Source organism: Cynocephalus volans, chromosome 4, assembly GCF_027409185.1.
Source record: "Cynocephalus volans isolate mCynVol1 chromosome 4, mCynVol1.pri, whole genome shotgun sequence".
Classification (NCBI taxonomy): Eukaryota; Metazoa; Chordata; class Mammalia; order Dermoptera; family Cynocephalidae; genus Cynocephalus; species Cynocephalus volans.
The window spans coordinates 106,015,154-106,035,770 of record NC_084463.1 but is presented as its reverse complement, the minus strand read 5'-3'; the positions used below and the strand labels follow the sequence as shown (position 1 = coordinate 106,035,770).

Here is a 20,617-nt window from a genome sequence, read left to right as displayed (position 1 = left end):
GTAGAAGCAACACAAATGTTTATTGACAGATGAATGGTTAAAGAAATATGGGCTACTATTCAGCCTTAACAAAGAAGGCAATCCTGTCATTTGTGATGATATGGGTGTATCTGGAGGACATTTTGCTAAGTGAAATAAGCCAGGCACAGAAAGACGAATACTGTATGATCTCACTTATATGAAGAATCTAAAAAATGTTTATAGTATATTATGAAATAAAATGAGAGCTATAAAAATTATTTACAACTATGCTTTAAAAATTATATCATATTAGCATATTTATTTTTCTTTGATTAGCAGGCTCTTTCTCCACTTTCAGGTGGCAATTTATATATTCCTTTCTCAGCAATATACCCACCTTGTCTAGGTTAGGTGCCTAGTGATACTATTTTATTGTGCTTAACATGCAGCAAACAATCATCCTGGTATCTGAGATACCTCATTAAAATATTGGTAAAGATTCCTGTTTTAATGAGGTTAATAATCTAAAGAGTAAGGTTGGGGAGGGTATCCAATAAACAGTAAACATAATAAATATGTAAAATTTATAACAGTGTAGAAAGGAATATGCTCAATGTAGTTATTATATTGAAAACATTTTTTTTTGGGGGGGGGAAATAGTCAAAACCTTGAAAAAAAGTAACTATGTGGAATCTCTACCCAACACAGGAATGACTTGAGTTCTAAGAACCTGGGTTGGTGAACTGAAGAAGTGAGTAGAAACTCTTTATGGAAGAGAAAACAAAGTAAGAGGAAAAGAAGAGAAAGATGGATTTAAGAGGCAGAGGTTATTATGGTGGTGATCCTGAGCAGTACAGAAACTCAGAGACCAAAGGAGCAGAAGCTGCTTTAGGATTAAGGGTTAAGGGTTATTCTAAGATATTTGGTATCTCTCAAAAGTGAAGAGCAGTGCTTGGCATGGTGGGGGTCATGCCAAGATTGATAAAAAAGCCACCTTTTGATAGGGCTTATGTTTACCTTTCTAGACCCATCTTTTTCTCCTCCTCCCATCTTTTTTACCTCCAAACATACTAACTTGCTATTCTTTGTTTAGCCTTAATAATATGCATATATTGTTCAATTTTTTCCAAATAATTTCCATCTGCTCTTTTTTGTAGAATACTCATATGTATAATTCAAGATTCACCTTATATACTACTTTCCCTGTAAAGTCTTTACTCACTACCTTCAATAGATACCGAAAATATTCTCTTGGTTTTCATGTTTTGTTGTGCAATTATCTTGTTATCATTTTATAGTAATCATTCCATTGCATTGTATATTCTCTACTAGATGAGGAACTCACTAGTGTTTTTGTATCCATTTATATTTCTTAATGCATAACATAAAGCCAGGCATACAGAGAATACCCAAAAGACTTGTTGGCTGATATTGACATGTTTGTGAGAACTCTATGAAAGCTTACATATATGAACCTGATTTTCTACTGCCTGTAAAACTGGGAAGATTTCTCTTCAAATTATTATGTTAAGAATAAGTCATAATTGAAACTAGAAGCTTGTAAGTAATGTCAGGTACAATTAATTAAATCAGAAATTATGCTACATGCTTTTGCTTTTGCATTAGATAATTTAATAAGCCAGATACATAACACATCTGAAACAAAATATGGAAGCCAAAATGCAGAAAGATTAAGTAGACTGTTCAAACCTAGTGGTTAGAAATTAAAAGACAGAGGGTTTACACCTTGGTCCAAATTGAATCCAAAATTTGTATTACATATCCTCCAACTTTTTCCTATTAACTTTTGTTTACTTCAAATTGCATCCATTTTTTTTTATCATCTCTTCTCTTTTATATGTGTTTTTACTCATGTATTTCTGGCCAGAGTTCTAGATTCTTAGTACCCTGAGACCAGGGACTGTATCATATTCAACTCTGCCTCTATCTCGTTAAATACAAGATATGATTAATAATAGTACCTAAATTAGTGTCTCAATGAATGCATGAATGAATGATGATATATACTAGTAACTGAATGCTTCCGCCTGCTTTTTGATCTATTTTAAATGAAAGTCCCGAAGTACTGACACTGGAAGAAAGAACTCTTAGACATTCCTGAATGAATTATAGCATATTTTAAAAGACATTTAGCCAACAATCAAAATTACAAGATTTCATAAAACATCTAAATCTAGCTTGTCTTAAGAAATACTACAATATATTGTAACACTGGGCTCATGTTACCCCATGACAACTGTGTGCTTGGTTCGGGTATAATTTGTACTTTATGGAGAGAACATGCTTGCTCCGTGATGTTACAGCCTCCTCATCTTACACATAATGCATAGATTGACACTAGGCCTACATTCCTCATTTTATTACCTTTCTGGTCTGACTAGACATTTGAGTCTATAAACCATTATGAAAAACATAAGCCCTGTAAGGAATGTGTTTGTCTGTTACTTCCTTACTTTGCATTTGGTACTTTGGCAGACCTTTGTTCACAAGAAAAATTTTGTAATATACATTTGCACAGACTTCAGAAAATCTATGTATTAGAGTGACTCATGTTTTTAACCATTTTATTCACATTTTTTATGAATTTCTTCTTCACTATTTTGTCCTCCACGTCAAGCAATATATCTACTTTGTAATCTATTTGTCTTAGGCAAAGCCTGTCTTGTCTCTGAGTAAAAATTTGATTATGCCTTCCCTAATCTGCTTGGTCTTGATTCCATAAACAATTGGATTCATGGTAGGAGGCAGAAGCAGATAAAGATTGGCCACAATGATGTGTATGTGATGGGGGATACTGTGTCCTCCAAAACGGTGAGTGAAAAAAGTGAAAAAAGCAGGGATATAGGTTATCACAATGGCACAAATATGAGATGTACAGGTGCTGAAGGCTTTATGACGAGCATCTGCTGATGACAGACTCACTACCACCCTCAAGATCATAGTATAAGACACAGAGATACAGCAGATGTCAAACACACCAATCAGGAGAGCAACCATAAGACCATAGATAGCATTGACTTTGACATTGCCACAGGATACCTTGGCCACAGACATGTGATCACAGTACGTGTGAAGGATGAAGTTTCCCCGGCAATAGGGCAGGTGCTTGGTGAGGAAAGTGAATGGGATGATGAGCATCACACTCCTCAAGAAGGTGGCAAGACCGGCCTTGGCGATGACAGGGTAGCTGAGGATGGCAGAATAGCGTAAAGGGTAGCAGATGGCCACATAGCGATCCAGGGCCATGAGCATGAGCACCCCAGACTCCATCGCAGTCAACATGTGGACAAAAAACATCTGGACCAGGCAGGCATTAAAGTCAATGTCCTTGAGGTTGAACCAGAATATGCACAGCATATTGGGTACAGTTGTGGTGCACAAGGTGACATCAGTGAAGGAGAGCAGGGCCAGGAAGTAGTACATAGGCTGGTGCAGGGCCTCCTCATGGCTGATGAGGTAGATGAGCCCACAATTGCCCACAACAGCAATGATGTACATGAAACAGAATGGCAGGGAGATCCAGATGTGTGCAGCTTCCAGCCCAGGAACACCATTCAAGATAAAGAATCCTGGAGTCAGGCTGGAGCTGTTGGCCCCAGACATAATGGCTGATAAAATGAAAGCATTTTACTCTCCTTAACAGTGGCAGCTTCCTGGACCAGAAAATAAATCAAATATGAGTAGAAGGCATGGAAACTAAATGCAAAAAGTGTGGCTTCTATTAGACTTTTGAAAGGAATCACACTGTCTAGCTTCATATGCCAACTCTGATTCTTACCTGGTGTATGATATTGGCAAGATATTTACCCACTTTATGATTCAGTTTTCTCTATCTAAAATACAGTAATAATTGCATCAAGCTCAGAAAATTGTCAGAATCATTCAATAAGATAACCTACATAATGTGATGAAAATGTGCACAGTACATAGTGAACACACAATAAATATTAGCAGTAATCACTACTGTTGTTATTGCCGTTGTTGTCTTTTTAAAAATCTCTATATAAAGCATTCCATGACATCAAACATACCATGATTAATATATGTACATTTAAATGGAGCTGCTTTAATTCAAGTCCCATTGTGCACTTCAGGGTGAGAAAGATTGTATGAGATTTTGAAAACTAACTACTTGTATATCGGGGGATTGTGAAGTGAACTTTAGAGAATAAATGCTAGTTACTATGGTCTCAAAGAGATTAAAACATGTTTTCATATTGTAGACAGAAGAAATATACAAATGCCTCTTTAACCTGGAATAAAATCTGGGAAAATCTCATTCAGCTAAATCCTTGCAAGTATCATGTTAACTCTAAGTAATGAAGCAAGCAGACATTAAATTTTTTGTAAAGAGAACTGTGGTGAATGCTGCTTTGAATGTCTCTGCTCCTTCTAAGGTAGCCAGAGGGCACCAGAGCCACAAAACAGGAAGGAAAAGACAAAGAAGTTAGGATATCAGAAGTAGGAATTTTCAGCTCTGCACAAGGTAGTATTAATTAAAATGATCACCCACCACAGAAAAATCTCAGATTGTTCTAAGCATCAATACCATATAACTAAAAAATCAATCCACACTTATTAAATCACAAACAGGAAAACAGATAAACTCAGAGCCAGTTTTTTCTTACCCCTCCTCAATAAAAAAAAAAAAAAAAAAAAAACAAAACTCTCTGCACCCTCCCTTCCGCGTGATTCTCAGAGATGTACATGAATTCTGCTACTAGTGAGCTGTTTTTAAAACTAGAATATATTCAAAAGAAGGAAAAATCGATGGTTCAGTGTCTGTTCTTTGAAAATATAAGATCAGAGTTTTACTGCATGCTGCTCTAGAGACAAAGCCACTCACGCTCCATGGATTAAATCTTGTTCTCATCACTGTCTAGCTGGATAAACTTGAACAAGTCCAAAACCCCTCTTTGCACAACTTTCATAACTTTTAAAGGGGGGGTGATAATATTACGTGTCATAGAGGTATTAAAATGGTTAAATAAGAATTCATCTTCCAATTGTTACCTGGCATCTAGTAAGTACACAATATATGTTATCTATTATAATAACTGTCAGATTATGTGCTAAAACATATATTATTCGTTGAACAGATATTTACTGATTGTCTTCCATATGCCAGGTACCATTCTAGCTTCTAAGAATACTTCATTCAACCAGACAAAATCCTTCTCACTCATGGAGCTAATATTTCAATGGGGGTTCATTACTATATTCAAACTTATAATAAAACCACGGATATATGTTGTTATCTTTATTTTATAGGTGAAAAAATGGAGGTTCAGAGTGACTCAATAAAATACCTAAGCCACAAAAATTTAATACTGGTAGAACCAAGATTCAAGTCCAAATTTGTTTGGCTTTAGGGCATATATTTCATCAATCTACATCTGTTGTTCTAACTTACTGATCCTAATCCTGAAGAATAGTTGCATAAACTGACCATAACTAGCTTAAGCAAGTCATGATGACATAGGAAGAAGCCAATTTTCAAGTAGGAGAAAGAGAAAGCTTATCTTTATCTTAGGGAAAAGGCAGAACAAATGTGTAAAGTTACAGAAAGTTTTTAGCTAGAGGAACTCTCTACACAGAGAGAATATATTGGTGAGATAGCCAGATTCGGGACTCGTTCATTCACACAGATGCTGCAAAGCACTTGGTAGGAGAATTGCATGGCAAGATTTCTGTAAGGCTTTTTCTTCCAGCAATTTCACTGTCTTCCAGGATTCAAATTTAGTCTTGGGTTACTTTCCATTTATCCACAAAGACCTCTCCCACTGAAAGCAATTCTGAGTTATAGGAATTTATTAAGTAAGGCAAAAAAAAAAAAAAAAATGTTTCACTCCCATTGGAATCCTCTACTGCCTGTACTTCTCTACATTAAATAAATTGTGAAATAGTTTTAAATTTATATCACATTTAGGGAACCATGTTTCCCTTCCTAGTTCCAAATAAATGGTCATCTATTTTGATTGGAGTGAAGGAGAAATACTGAACTTCCCATAAATCACATCTCAAACACTTGCATTTCTTGCACTAAAATCTTTGCATTTTAGAAAAATATAAGCCTTTTGGGATTGCTTAGACTCACCTCAGTGCTGCCGAAGATGAGGCTAGCGTGCATGACTTAGAGTCTTGAGGATCAGGAGTTCTACAAAATCAGATTCTACCTCTACATAGCATTTCTGTACCATTTGAGAATTCTCTAGACTCTAGTGTCCATACCTGATTGGGTCTCCATAGGCTGCCTCAGAGGGCTCTGGTTAGAAGAAAAATATCCTTTGGGACTTTTGAAATTATTTCTATATTTACTAGCTCTTTGAGTAAGGGTGAAACAGCAAAAATTAAAAATAGGATTAAAGTTAAATATATTCTCCCAAGTGTAGATTCTGACCAAGAGTTTTCATTGTCATAAAAATTGTTTTTAATTTACCTCGATGATGACAATTTCAATATCACCATCTCACCACCGAGGTGTGTATACATATATATGTATATGTATGTGCATATATTAGTATATGTGTATATAATGCATGTGTGTATACATGTATTATATATATTATATATATATAAATAGAAAAAGAGGAAGAAAGAGACAGAGAGACAGAGATAGAGACTCACATGTATTATATAAAAGATATAGAATTGTGCTATGTCTAATTTATGACTTGTTCTGAGTTTGTTAGATGAATTAATGGCTACATAAACACACATATGTGCATAGCGTACATACTCTTACATGTTCATTTATTTTGGGGGAAGATTTTGGAAAACAGTTTTGCATATACTTATATATATTTTTATTACTTGAGTTTTCCTTTTGATATTTATTGTGAAGAAGATTTCTCCTGAAGAAAATTAAAAGCAAATTAAGATGATTTTTGTAATTTTAGATGGTAAATGTATGAGGATTTCTACCAAATTCAGCAAATGTTGGATATACTCCTTAAGTTGTCATTGAAAGTATATCACAACTGCAATCTGAAACTATAATACATTAGCAAGTGATGTGTAGAATTTTGTAATAATTTAACAGAACATTTCAGCAGTTTCTTATTAAGTTATACACATACCAAATTCATGACCTATCAATTTCACATTTAGGTTTTAAAAAGAGATAAAAGAAATAATTTGTCTACAAATAAAATATTAAATGTTCATGTAACCCCCCAATTAATAAATGAACCAGGACCTAGTGGGCACCCCAGTTGAGGGCCATGCCAGCCCAAGCCCACCCCAACCTGAAAGAGGCCCACACTGACCAACTGAGTGGGAGCCCCAGGTAAGGACTGCTCCTGTGACCTGGTTCCAATGCAGGCATTGGCCCATACCCTCCCCCAAACCTGGAGGGGTCTGTCCAGTGACTGACCAAGTGGGCACCCCAGGTGACTGCCACTCCCATGCACCGGCCCTGATGCAGGTGCAGACCCATGCCTGCCCCGAACCCCAGAGAGGCCCACACACTGATGATGCGGACATCCCAGGTGAGTGGGGTTCCCGGACCCTTGCCCTGACACAGACACTGGCACATGCCCATCTGAGACCCAGAGAGGCTCTCCCATTGACTGAACAGGAGCCCTGGCAGCCCACTGCACACTCAACTGCATTGATACAAGAAGAGTCACCAGCAGACCATACAAATAGAGGAGGAAATCTTTCTCCTCATAGCTCATTCCATAGAAATAGAAGAAGCAAGTGTGCTACCAGATGACCAAACATCCACAAAAAATACTAGAACTACAAATAAACAAGAAAAATGATACCACCAAAGGAATACGGTAATTCTCAAGTATTAGACCCCATAGAACAGGAAACCATTGAAATGTCTAAAAAGGAATTACAAGCACAGATCTTAATAAAACTAAGAGATAACAGAAGAATCAGAGCATAATGACATAAGAAAAATTATCCAGGATATGAAAGAGGAAATTTATAATAAGATTAGTACCTTAAAAAAGAATGTAAAAAACTCCTAGATATGAAGGATTCACTCAATGAAATAAAAAACACAACAGAGAGCTTGAGCAGCAGGCTAGAACAAGAAGAAGAAAGAATTTCAGATCATGAAGTTGCTCTTTTTGAAATAACCCATGCAGACAAAAAAAAAAAAAAAAAAAAAGGTAAAAAGAATTAAAAACAATGAAGAAAATCTAAGAGAGCTAGCAGATACCTCAAGTGCTTTAACATCTGAATTGTGGGTGTTCCAGAAGGAGAGGAGGAAGGAAAAGATATTGAAAACCCATTCAAGAAAATAAATACATAAAACTTCCCAGGCATAGGGAGAGATGCAGACCTTCAGATACAGGAAGCTCTAAGGTCCCCAAGCAGATTCAACCCAAAAAGATCTTCTCCAAGACATATTATAGTCAAATTTGCAAAGCTCAAAGATAAAGAGAGACTTGTAAAACCAGCAAGAGAAAAGCATCAATTTACCTACAAGGGAAGCCCCATCAGGCTAATGGCAAACTTCTCATTTGAAACCCTACAGGCCAGAAGAAAGTGGAATGATACACTAAAAATACTAAAAGAAAAAAATTTCCAGCCAAGAATCCTTTACCCAGCCAGGCTCTCCTTCAAAAATGAGGGAGAAATAGTGTATTTTCCAGACAAACAAAAATTATGGGAGTTAACTACCACACTAACAACCCTGCAAGAAATACTCAAAGGAGTCCTACATCTAGAATCTGAAAATGAAAATCACTATCACAGATTTGCAAGAATAACCAAACCCACCATTAAAACCAAAATGCAAATGAGATAGAGAAAGAAGCTAAATCACATCACTTCAAAAATCCAAGTAACACTGAAGATGAAAAATAAAAGGGGAAAAAAGGAACAAATGATTTTAAAACTTCTAAACATAAAGCAGAATATTGACAGGAGTAAAGATATATTTGTCAATAATAACCCTAAATGTAAATGGATTAAACTCCCAAGACTGACTTATTGGATTAAAAACCTAGAACCAACTGTGTACTGTCTTCAAGAGACCCACCTCAACTATATAGACACACAGAGACTAAAAGTGAAGGGATGGAAAAAAGTATGCCATGTGAATGGAAACCAAAAGTGAGCAGGAGTAGCTATTCTTATACTGTATAAAATAGACTTCAAAACAAAAACCATAAAAAAACCAAAACAAAACAACAAGGAAGGCCATTATATAATGATAAAGGGATCTATCTAGTTAGAAGACATAATGATCATAAATATGTATGTGCCTAACACTGGAACACCTAGTTATGTAAAGTGAACATTCTTAGACCTAAAAAAGGAGATAGAATACAATAATAGTGGATGACCTGAAAACCCCTCTCTCAGCATTGGACAGATCTTCCAGGCAACAAATCAACAAGGAAGTACATGACTTAAACTACAACATAGACAAATTGGACCTGGTGGACATCTACAGAACATTTCATCCAACAACTACAGAATACACATTCTTCTCTTGAACGCATGGAACATCCTCCAGGATAGACCACATGTTAGGTCACAAGTCTCAACAAATTTCAAAAAATTAAAATCATTTGAAGTATCTTTTCAACCACAATGGATTAGAACTGGAAATCAATAACAAGCAAAATTCTGGAAACTATACAAGTGCATGGGAAATAAACAAGACTCCTCAATGACTTATGGGTCCAACAAGAACTTAAACAGGAAATCAAAAAATTTCTTGAAACTAATGAAGATGAAGAAACATCATACCAAAATCTGTGGCATACTGCAAAAGTAATGCTAACAGGAAAGTGTATTGCAATAAATACTTACATCAAATGAATGGAAATACTTCAAATAAATGACCTAAACTATGCCTCAAAGAACAAGAAAAACAACAACAATCCAATCCTAAAATTAGCAGATGAAAAGAAATAATTAAGATCAAGGCAGAACTAAATGAAATAGAGACCCGAAAACCTATACCAAAGATCAATGACACAAAAAGTTTGTTTTGTTGAGAAGATAAATAAAATAATGAAACCATTAGCTAGTTAACAATAAATGAATGAATGAATGAATGAATGAATAAATAAATAAATAAATAAAAAATGGAGAGAAGACCCAAATAAGGAAAATCAGAAATGAAAAGAGAGACATTACAATTGGTACCACAGAAATAAGAAGAATCATCAGAGATTGTTATAAACAACTGTACACCAATAAATATGAAAACTTGAAGGAAATGGATAAATTTCTGGACAAATACAAACTTTCTACTGAAACAAGAAGAAACAGAAAATTGAAGAGACCAAAAACAAGCAGTGAAATTGAGGCAATAATCAGCAATCTTCCAACAAAGAAAAGGCCAAATGGCTTTACTGCTGAATTTTATCAAAACCTTAAAGAAGAATTAATACCACTTCTCTTCAAACTTTTCCAAAAAGTTGAAACAGAAGCCATTCTCCCAAACTCATTCTATGAGGCCAGCATCACCCTGATATCAAAACCAGATAACGATACAACAAAAATTAAAAATTACAGGCCAATATCCTTCATGAACATTGATGCCAAAATCTTCAACAAAATATTAGCAATCAGAATATGGCAACACAAAAAGAAAAAATTACACACCATGATCAAATAGGATTCATTCAAAGGATGCAAGGATGGTTCAACATATGCAAGTCAATAAATGTGATACACCACATCAACAAAACCAAGGGCAAATAACATATGATATACCAGTAGATTCAGGAAAAAGCATTTGACAAAATGCAACATCCCTGAGTGATAAAGACTCTCAGCAAATTAAGTATAAGAGGAAATTATCTTAACACAATAAAAGCCTTTTATGACAAACCAATTGGCAATATCATCCTGAATGGGGAAAAGTTGAAAGTGGTTTCTTAAAGAACAGGAACAAAACAAAGATGCCCACTCTTGCCACTCCTTTATTAAATAGCATTGGAAGTACTAGCCAGAGCAACCAGGGAAGAGAAAAAAATAAAGGGCAATTGGATTGGAAAGGATGAAGACAAACTTTCCCTATTTGTAGATGACATGATCTTATATTTAAATAAACACATAGACTATATTTAAAAAAATCTTAGCAGTGATTAACAATTTTAGTAATGTTGCAGGATACAAAATGAACACCCCAAAATCAGTAGTGGTTTTATACTCCAGAAATGAACTATCAGGAATAGAAATCAAGAAAGCAAGTTCATTTACAATAGTCAAAAATATGAAATACCTACGAATCAATTGAACCAAGGAGGTGAATGATCTCAACAATAAGAACTACAAAATACTACTGAAAGATATTAAAGAGGACACAAAAAGATGGAAAGACATACTATACTCTTGGATGGGAAGAATAAACATTTGTAAAACTTGTCCATTCTACCCAAAGCAATCTACAGATCCAATGGAATCACCATTAAAATACAAATGACTTTCTTACAAAAATAGAAAAACAAACCTAATATTCAGACAGAACTACAAAAAATCCTGAATACCCAAAGCAATCCTGAGGGAAAAAAATAAAAACCAAAGTTGGAGGCATAACACTATCTGACTTCAAATTATATTACAAAGCTTTTAAAACCAAAACATCATGATACTGGCATAAATACAGACAATCAGACCAACAGAACAGAATAGAGAACCTGGGAATCAACCAATTGATCTTTGACAAAGGCAATGAGAACATACGTTGTGGAAAAGACTGCCTCTTTAATAAAAGGTGCTGGGAAAATTAGACTTCTATACACAGAAAAATGAAACTGGACCTGTACCTCTCGCCATACATCAAAATCAACTCAAAATGGATTTAAGACTTAAATATAAGACCAAACCCACAAAATCACTAAAGGAAAACTTATAGGGAATACTCCAAGAAGTACAACTAGGCATAGAGTTTATGAATCAGAACCCCAGATCACAAGCAACAAAAGAAAAAATAAATAAATGGGATTATATCAAACTAAAAAGCTTCTGCACAGCAGAGGAAACAATCAACAGAACAGAAAGACAGCATAAAGAATGTTTGAAAGTACTTTCAAACTATACATCTGACAAGGGATTAATATTCAGAATGTATAAATAACTCATACACCTATATAGTAAAAAATGAAATAATCCAATTAGAAAGTGGGCAAAGGAATCGAATAGACGTTTTTCAAAGGAAGACATACAAATGGCCTACTAGTACCTGAAAAATGCTCAATATCACTAGTTCTCAGAGAAATGCCACAAAACCACATTGAGATATCATCTTACCCCAGTTAGACTGGCCATTACTAAAAGACCGAGAACAACAAATGCTGGCAAGGATGCATGGAAAGGGCAACTCTTCTACACTGTTGTTGGGACTGTAAATTAATACAACCGTTATGGAAAATAGTACAGAATTTCCTCAAACAACTACAGATAGAACTATTGTATTATCCAGTAATCCCACTACTGGGCATTTATCCAAAGAATGGAAATCATCATCTCGAAGGGATACCTGAACTTCCATGTTCACTGCAGCTCTATTTACAGTAGCTAAAATATGGAACCAACCTAAGTGTTTATGCTGGATGATTGCATAAGGAAAATCTGGAATATATGCACAATGGAATACTACTCAACCATAAAATAGAGTGAAATTCTGCCATTTACAGCAACATGGATGAGTATGGAGACTATTATGTTAAGTGAAATAAGCCAGAAAAAGAAAGAGAGATACCACGTTTTCTCACTCATAACTGGGTGCTAAGAAAGAAGGAATGAAAGAACTAAAGGAAGGAAGGAAGGAAGGAAGGAAGGAAGGAAGGAAGGAAGGAAGAAAAGAACTTCCAGAAGGAGAGAATAAATGTCAGGATACTAGAGATGGGGGGGAAGGCAGGGTGGGGGTTTTGGGAGTGATAGGATGGGTAAAGGGCATAAAGAAAAATCATGATTTGTAATAATGAGTATGCTTATAATTAATAATAAAAATTAAAAACATAATAAATCTACCAATAATGTATTTTATATATACACAATAGTTTATAGCTGAGAAATAATAACAAAAAGATATAAAACTACAACACAAATAAATCTCAAAACATTATACTGAGCCAAAAAACCCAGATACAAAATTACAGTTTGTAATTAAATTCATTTGCAGCCTGAGAACAAGCAAAAATAATTTTAATTGAAAGAAATGAAAAAATGACATCCTCTGGGGAAGAGGTAATAACTAATAGGAGCAAAAAGGGAATTTTTGGCAGGATTTAAATATTTTTTATCCTGTGTTATGTGTCATTTATATAAATGTATACTGCTGTCAAAACTTATTAAACTAACACTTAAGAGCTGTGCAATTTATTGTATATAATATAGTTCAATAGCAAAAAACCACAAAATACTGGTCTAATGAAAGGCATATAAAAATGTACGATTAGCATTATAATAGTAAACTATTAAAGGCATTCCTTCTGAGATCAGTTCAAACCTAGGATTTCAGCTACCATCACTTCTATTCAACACTGTGTAAAAGTTCCATCTAGTAAAATAAGGCAAAACTTGGTAATGACTGAACATAGGTAATTAAAACTAATTTTTGCAGATTAGTTGTGCATACATAAAATATAAGTGAATCTACAGATGAATTTAGTATTAATTTGTTAACTTAAGAATTTCAGTGGGAACAGGTTCACTATTATATTTATAAATAATTTAGTAGCACATTAGAAAATGACAATTAAAAACTGATACCCTTAGCAATAGTTTCAAATATCTGGAATCTAATTTAACTGAAAATTTGAAAATCTTCACTGAAAGCTATAAAAAAAATGGCTATGTCCAGGGACCCAAAGACTAATATGGTATAGAAATAATTTTATCTTCAAGTAATTTATAAATTTAATGAAATATGAAAACCAGTACTTATTATTCATTTTCAGTTTTTAAAAATAAGAACCTGGAGCTATATTTTGAAATGGAACAGAACATCAATAGCTTACACAACACTTTTAGAGAAACAGAAGAAACAAAATTCTGGCTAAAGAACAAACAGTTGTAGAATATCACAATTTAGCAATTATTTTGTTGATAAATGTGTAGTGTATCCTTTTTTGTGTTTTTTTTCCTTGAAAAACATTGGTACTGTTTTATGAAGAAGAACAAAATTTGATTACCTACTGAATGTCAAGATATATTATAAAATTACAGTAATAAAGACACTGTAGTCTTGAAACAAAATATGCCCATTGAACAGGGGGGAGTGTCCAGAAACAAACCCATGAACCCATAAACACCCAACATATTGCAAAAATGGAACTGCTAAAGGGAGAAAGGCCAGTGATCACAACAATGGTGGTGGGTCAACTGAGAAAAAGTAAATCTTTGTTCTGGAATCCTATAATACACGACAATCAAAACAAAATATATTGTTGCTTTTCACTAGAATGTTAAAATAATATTTTAGATGATAACATATGGTAGTATATTTAAGACTTCAGCACCATAATCCTTTTATCAAAAATGACAAAAAATCTAAGAATGCTTAATTTTTATTATTCTTTGTTTTTACATTAATACATTGGTACAAATATTTACAAAACATCTTATAAAACTGAAGATACATATACAATTTTTCTACCAGGTCTCCTGGCTCTATGCCATAGAGGAATGCTGTTTTAAATTCGCCAACAATATTTACAGGAATGTTTGCAACAGCAGGGTTTTTTTTTCTTTTTTGGTAACATATTTTAAAAAATGATAAAAGTAAACTACAATAAAATCAAGAAATTCTGTTAATCAAAATACAACATTTTAAGATAATAAAAATAGAAGCCACAGATTGGAAGGAAACATATGCCAACATGTATAACTAACAAAGGGTTTTATCCATAATATATAAATATATCCTACACATCAAAACAAAATAAAAATTCATTAGAGAAATAGGCAAAAGTCTTGAGCTGCCACTCAAGAAAAGAAAACAAAAGAAAATAATCAAAGAGCCAAGAACTTAAGAAAATGTGTTTGATCTTAGTCGTTAGGTAAATGCAAATTAAAAGCATTGATTTTACAACGCCAGCAATACCAAGTGTGTGGAAGGATGTGGAGTATATGAAATTCTTTAACACTTGGTGAGGGTTTAAATTGGTAGAACCATCTTGGAATACAGTTGATATTATATGCCCAAAATGAACATAAAAACATTCTATGATTCAGAGATTCCACTCTTGGCTGTAAAACCAAGAAAATATGGACATATGTGCTCTAAAAAACATGTTCAAGAATGTTTATGGCAGTATTACTAGTAGGAGCCCACCAAAATCTCCCTGAATAGTATAATTAATCAATAAATTGTGGTATGTTTACAAATTGGAATATTATTAGGGAATGAAAGTGATCAAACTAATGTTTCATATATGATGAATAATTTTAAGTGTAACCATTGCCTTTTTTAAAGTTCAGAACAAGTCATCCCACTCTATTCTGGATCTTGGTGTTGAAGCATTTCCTCTCTCCTCTTTTCTTCCTTTTCTCTCTCATTTCTTGTCCTTTCCTTTCTTCTCCTCTTCTTCTAGTTCTCCTTACTATTTCTTTCTCTTTTTTTCTTTTCTTTTCATTTAACTTGCTATTTTCCTTTATATGTGGATGGAATTTCCTTTTTTTTTCAATATTGTAGTCGGGATATTTTTAGACTATGAGTATCTATGGGAACAAGTCTCTTGAAACGCTTTTTCTTTGTGTGTGGTCCTTTCTTTAAACATGCACACATGCACCAGTATTAAATTGGATTCATTATCTTCTATATTGCTTTAAATATTGTTTATGCTTCAGCCACTTATAGCTCTGCTTTATTACCACAAGGATATTTTTGTTGCCTCTTGATTCTCTTTTATCTTCTGTAAACAGTTTTACCTCACTGTCTTTACCCACTGCATTGTATAACAACTTTTTGTATTTGCTTTCAGCATTACTAATGTAAAGCATAACTTCTTTTATTTACTCATAAATCATACATGTCAATTTGCATTGTTTTTACTTTCTTAATTAAACTTTCTTTGCTAATTCATTATTGTTTGATCTCATCCTATTATCTTATCATCTCATCTTCTGTTCTGTCCTTCCAAGGCATTTCTGTCATTATTTTTTTCTCCTTTTTCATAGATCATAAAAAATTAGATCCAGTTTTGAATGATTATTTAAATAGTCTTTCTAATATCACAGTAAGAATTTTATACATCTCTGGTAATTTTTATTTGTTTTTCTACATGTTATTTCTTCTCTTTTATGTATCAGGACATTTTTATAGGCTCAATATAATTATTATTTGTGATAAGGTTGCTTTTCCTCTTTGTTCATTTTCGACCAGAGTTAAATCTGTCTATTCTGGATGTTTATTAGCAAATTTGGAAAATAAAACGTCTTTTTTCTCTCTCTCTTATCTCTCTCATACTTAGATATGATGGGCAGATTAATATATGTGTTCCCACACCAATTCAGTTTCTGGGAAAGTGTGATCAGTCTCTCCTCTCTTGAGGGAGCATTCTTCTATTTCCATGGCTGCTTATTTTCTTTCCCACAGACAGTGTACACTGTACAATTCCCAGAAGTTCCTTAAATCAGGGTCCGTCTTACCCATGCCCCACTTATGGCAATTATTAGTGAAGACATGTGGACTAAATTTATTAGTATACACGTTATATATTTTATCCCTTTCTTTCAATACCTAATTTCTATCTTGTTTACTGTATTTTCAATTTCCCCTGTATGCTGTGTGCATATGTTTGTGTGGGTGTGGAGGATTCCGGAGATGCATAAAATATCAGGGTGTGTATTGAGTATTTTTTCTACTACAGAGAAAAAATAATTGATTGTGCGGAAAAAAAACAAACATACAAAATTTCTTCATGTACGTTTCCACCTTTTTGGTTTTATCTATAATGATGTGTGTTACATTGATATTTCCTCAAATAATCATATTAGGTTTTTTTTTTTTTTTGTACTTTTGGGCTAGTGGGTATAAATATTTCAGTTCTTACTCAAAAACGGTTCAGTGATTTCAGATTCTATGCTCTGTGCTTAATTCAACCTTTACATGTGAATATAAACATAAAAAAAAATTAAAGGCGTATGATTGAGAAGAATTTCAGTATAGGCTGTAAATTCTCTTCTCCTGCTGTTCTCTATGATTTCCCTTGTTATTTCTAGAATATCATTTTTTTTTACCTTTAGTTTTACTCTCTATGATTTCAGAAATTTATTTAATCTAGTATTTCTATGTGTTTGGAGTATTGGAGAGTATACACTCTTTTTTATGTCCAAACTTCCAGCCTGATTGGAAATCCCTGTAATATCAACTTAGCACGATCTAATAACACCCTAAATTATTCTAGCATTTTTACTATGCCATAATTTCAGGAAACTTCATATAATATCTCAAAGTGTCAAAAATGTCTAGCAAGACAATAGTAGGGCCAAGCCCGTGGCGCACTTGGGAGAGTATATAGTATACCCTTCTAATTATTTTTGATGATGTAGTTAAACACTTATAAATGTGGATTTTAGAACTGCCATCAGTGGTATAAGGTTTGGATTGACAATAAAATTCACAAAACTAACAAAGTTTTAATTCGGCTAGATTTAGTTAGTGTTATAGGAGGATGCAGAGCATGGAAATCCACATACACAGTATCTTCAGGCTTGTTAGAGGCTCTGCAGTCACCAAGCACAGCTCCTTAGCTGCTCCATATCTTGCTTCTTGGCACATGGCCTGGTTACAGGAGACAAAGCCAAAATTTGTTCAAGACTGGGTCGTATTATAAACTTTGAGCTATCAGTATCTTTTTGGAGTCAAATTATAGGTGAGAGTTTTCAGCTGTATTGGTTGAACTTGGAACAAAACTATTGCTATTAAAAATAACTTGGCATCCACTCCTCTGGGTTACCTAATCTCATATATTAATATTAATATATATATTTAATCAACTGATATGCATATTACCTCTTTGTTAGTAGTAAGAGGAAAAGAGTTTGTATTTGGCAGAGAATGTTACAAGATGTTGATGATATTCTCGTTAGAGAGTTGATTCTGGACTCAGGAAATGAAGAGCAGAATATATTTGGGAAAAGGTTATTTTCCACAGTACCGTTAAATCCCTGTGATGTAGCTCAGGGAATAACAACCAGTAGGATCTCCTGCATACAGTTGGTGCTTGACTGGAGCATAAGAGTAGGAAAGCTGCAATGTGAAGACTGGAAGTGTCAATATTGTCATGTGATAGTAGCATTTCATATGCCAAACCAGGAAACAGAAAACCTATTGTTAATAAAATGCTTGCAGTGGGCCGCAGACTCACTGATGGACTGCATTCCCTTCTTCCTTGTCTCTTCAGTTTTGCTATACCTCATCCTCCCTTGTATGTGTCTATCATCCCTATCACCTGGGACTCCCTCTGTCTCTGATAGTCCATGACACTGAGTTCTCATCATTTTCTCTTCCTGAATACATACCTCTCTTACACCTGTCCAGGAGGAGGGTAGCAATTGGTAAATTCTATGAAGTCAGCCAAACTCAAGTGTTTATAGGTTTTGCTGATGAATCTCCTCCATTGTCTACCACCACCTTTCAATAATTCTAAGACTTATTGTATGTTGCCTTCAGAATTACCCTAGAGGAGTTGTTTATTCTGTTTCCACAGCTCTATTCCCTTGCTTATCTCCCTATCATTCATTTAGATCATGTTGATATAAATGTATAAATATTCACCTTGATAGTAGGAAGTCAATAAAACTTAAATAAACATGAGACTTTTTATAAAGTGAAACAAGATGTGTGAAATTATGCAGTGAAAAGCATAATGGAAATAAATGAAGTCACTAAGACAAATTTTAAAGGCCTTTTGCTGCAGATTCTAAGACTTTATTTTATTGCTTTCCATCAAGAACAGGACTTCACTGGACCAGGAAATATATACATTTTATTTCTTTTGTACATTTCATTTGCGATTTGTTCAATGTGCAAGACCCATTAGGAATCTGTACAATGTAACTGTTCAAAACAGCCTCTAGAACACTTTGTATGGAATCCTTTTTAAAAGAAAACTTCTCAAATTCAGGTGGCTTGTTTCTTATTTGTGCAATTAATTTCCATCACTGATGAGTTCTACAAAAAAAGTCAAATGTTGTAATATTGTTACAAAAGTTATATTGTAGCAGATAGTAAACAAATATTGCTTTCTGAAATGAGACCAGCTAGTTGTAATTTAACACTCGTCTCCTATAAAATATTCCTGTCCTTTCTGGCTTTTGAATATTAATTAATGAATCTATTTCATACCTGAGACATCTTTCTCCTTAAAAAATAATTTAATCATTCCTTCCTGGATCTGCTAGGTTTTCACTCCATAAACAATGAGATTCAGAGTGGGAGGAAACATCAGATGGAGATTGGCAATTAAAATGTGGATGTGGTGTGGAATGTTTTTTTTCCCCAAAACAGTGAGCAAAAATGGTGAACGAGGCTGGAACATATGTGATGACAATAGCACATATGTGGGAGATACAAGTACTGAAGGCCTTGTGATGAGCATCTGCAGATGACAAACTCACAACCAATTGTAAAGTCATGATGTAGGACAAAGAAATACAGAACATATCAAAGCCTCCAATCATAAGGGCTGCCAAAAGGCCATAGATAGTGTTGACCTTGACATTGCCTCAGGATACCTTGGCCACAGACATGTGATCACAGTAGGTGTGAAGGATGAAGTTTCCCCCGCAATAGGGCAGGTGCTTGGTGAGGAAAGTGAATGGGATGATGAGCATCACACTCCTCAAGAAGGTGGCAAGACCGGCCTTGGCGATGACAGGGTTGGTGAGGATGGCAGAATAGTGTAAAGGGTAGCAGATGGCCACATAGCGATCCAGGGCTTACGAGCATGAGCACCCCAGACTCCATCGCAGTCAACATGTGGACAAAAGCATCTGGGCCAGGCAGGCATTAAAGTCAGTCAATGTCCTTGAGGTTGAACCAGAATATGCACAGCATATTGGGTACAGTTGTGGTGCACAAGGTGACATCAGTGAAGGAGAGCAGGACCAGGAAGTAGTACATGGGCCGGTGCAGGGCTTCCTCATGGCTGATGAGGTAGATGAGCCCACAATTGCCCACAGCAGCAATGATGTACATGAAACAGAATGGCAGGGAGATCCAGATGTGTGCAGCTTCCAGCCCAGGAACACCATTCAAGATAAAGAATCCTGGAGTCAGGCTGGAGCTGTTGGCCCCAGACATAATGGCTGATAAAATGAAAGCATTTTACTCTCTCTAACAGAAACTGCTTCCTGACTAGGAGAGGGAGAGGTAAGGTTAGAGACCAGATAAAAGTCACTGGTTTTGACAATATGACCTTCAAATACCATGAAAATTCACTTTCTTTTGATATCCAGAAGTTTTTGTCCAACTCTAGCAAAAGAGACATTGAACTATGATGTCTAAAAGTCATTAAACAGTACATTCTTACACTACTCAATGTCCCATTGCAAAATTTGTCTAAATAACTACTCTCACTTGCCACACCTCTTCCCAGCACACCTCTTACACTCCACCATACTACAATAGCAAGCCTTGAGCTAGGCTGCAACTATCTTCCTTCTCATAAGACATTTCTGTTCTCTCTTTACTGATTTTTTCCAT

The 20,617-nt window shown here is 34.7% G+C and overlaps 1 protein-coding gene and 1 pseudogene across 1 annotated transcript; both read right to left on the bottom strand.

The window, feature by feature from the left end:
• Positions 1–2,628: 2,628 nt before the first annotated feature.
• On the bottom strand, positions 2,629–3,585 carry LOC134376367 (olfactory receptor 52N2). The gene has a single exon (XM_063094948.1). It carries the CDS (start codon positions 3,583–3,585, stop codon positions 2,629–2,631), a length of 957 nt encoding a protein of 318 aa, XP_062951018.1.
• Positions 3,586–19,247: 15,662 nt separating this feature from the next.
• Positions 19,248–20,215, bottom strand: LOC134375717 (olfactory receptor 52N2-like; annotated as a pseudogene).
• Positions 20,216–20,617: the final 402 nt, after the last annotated feature.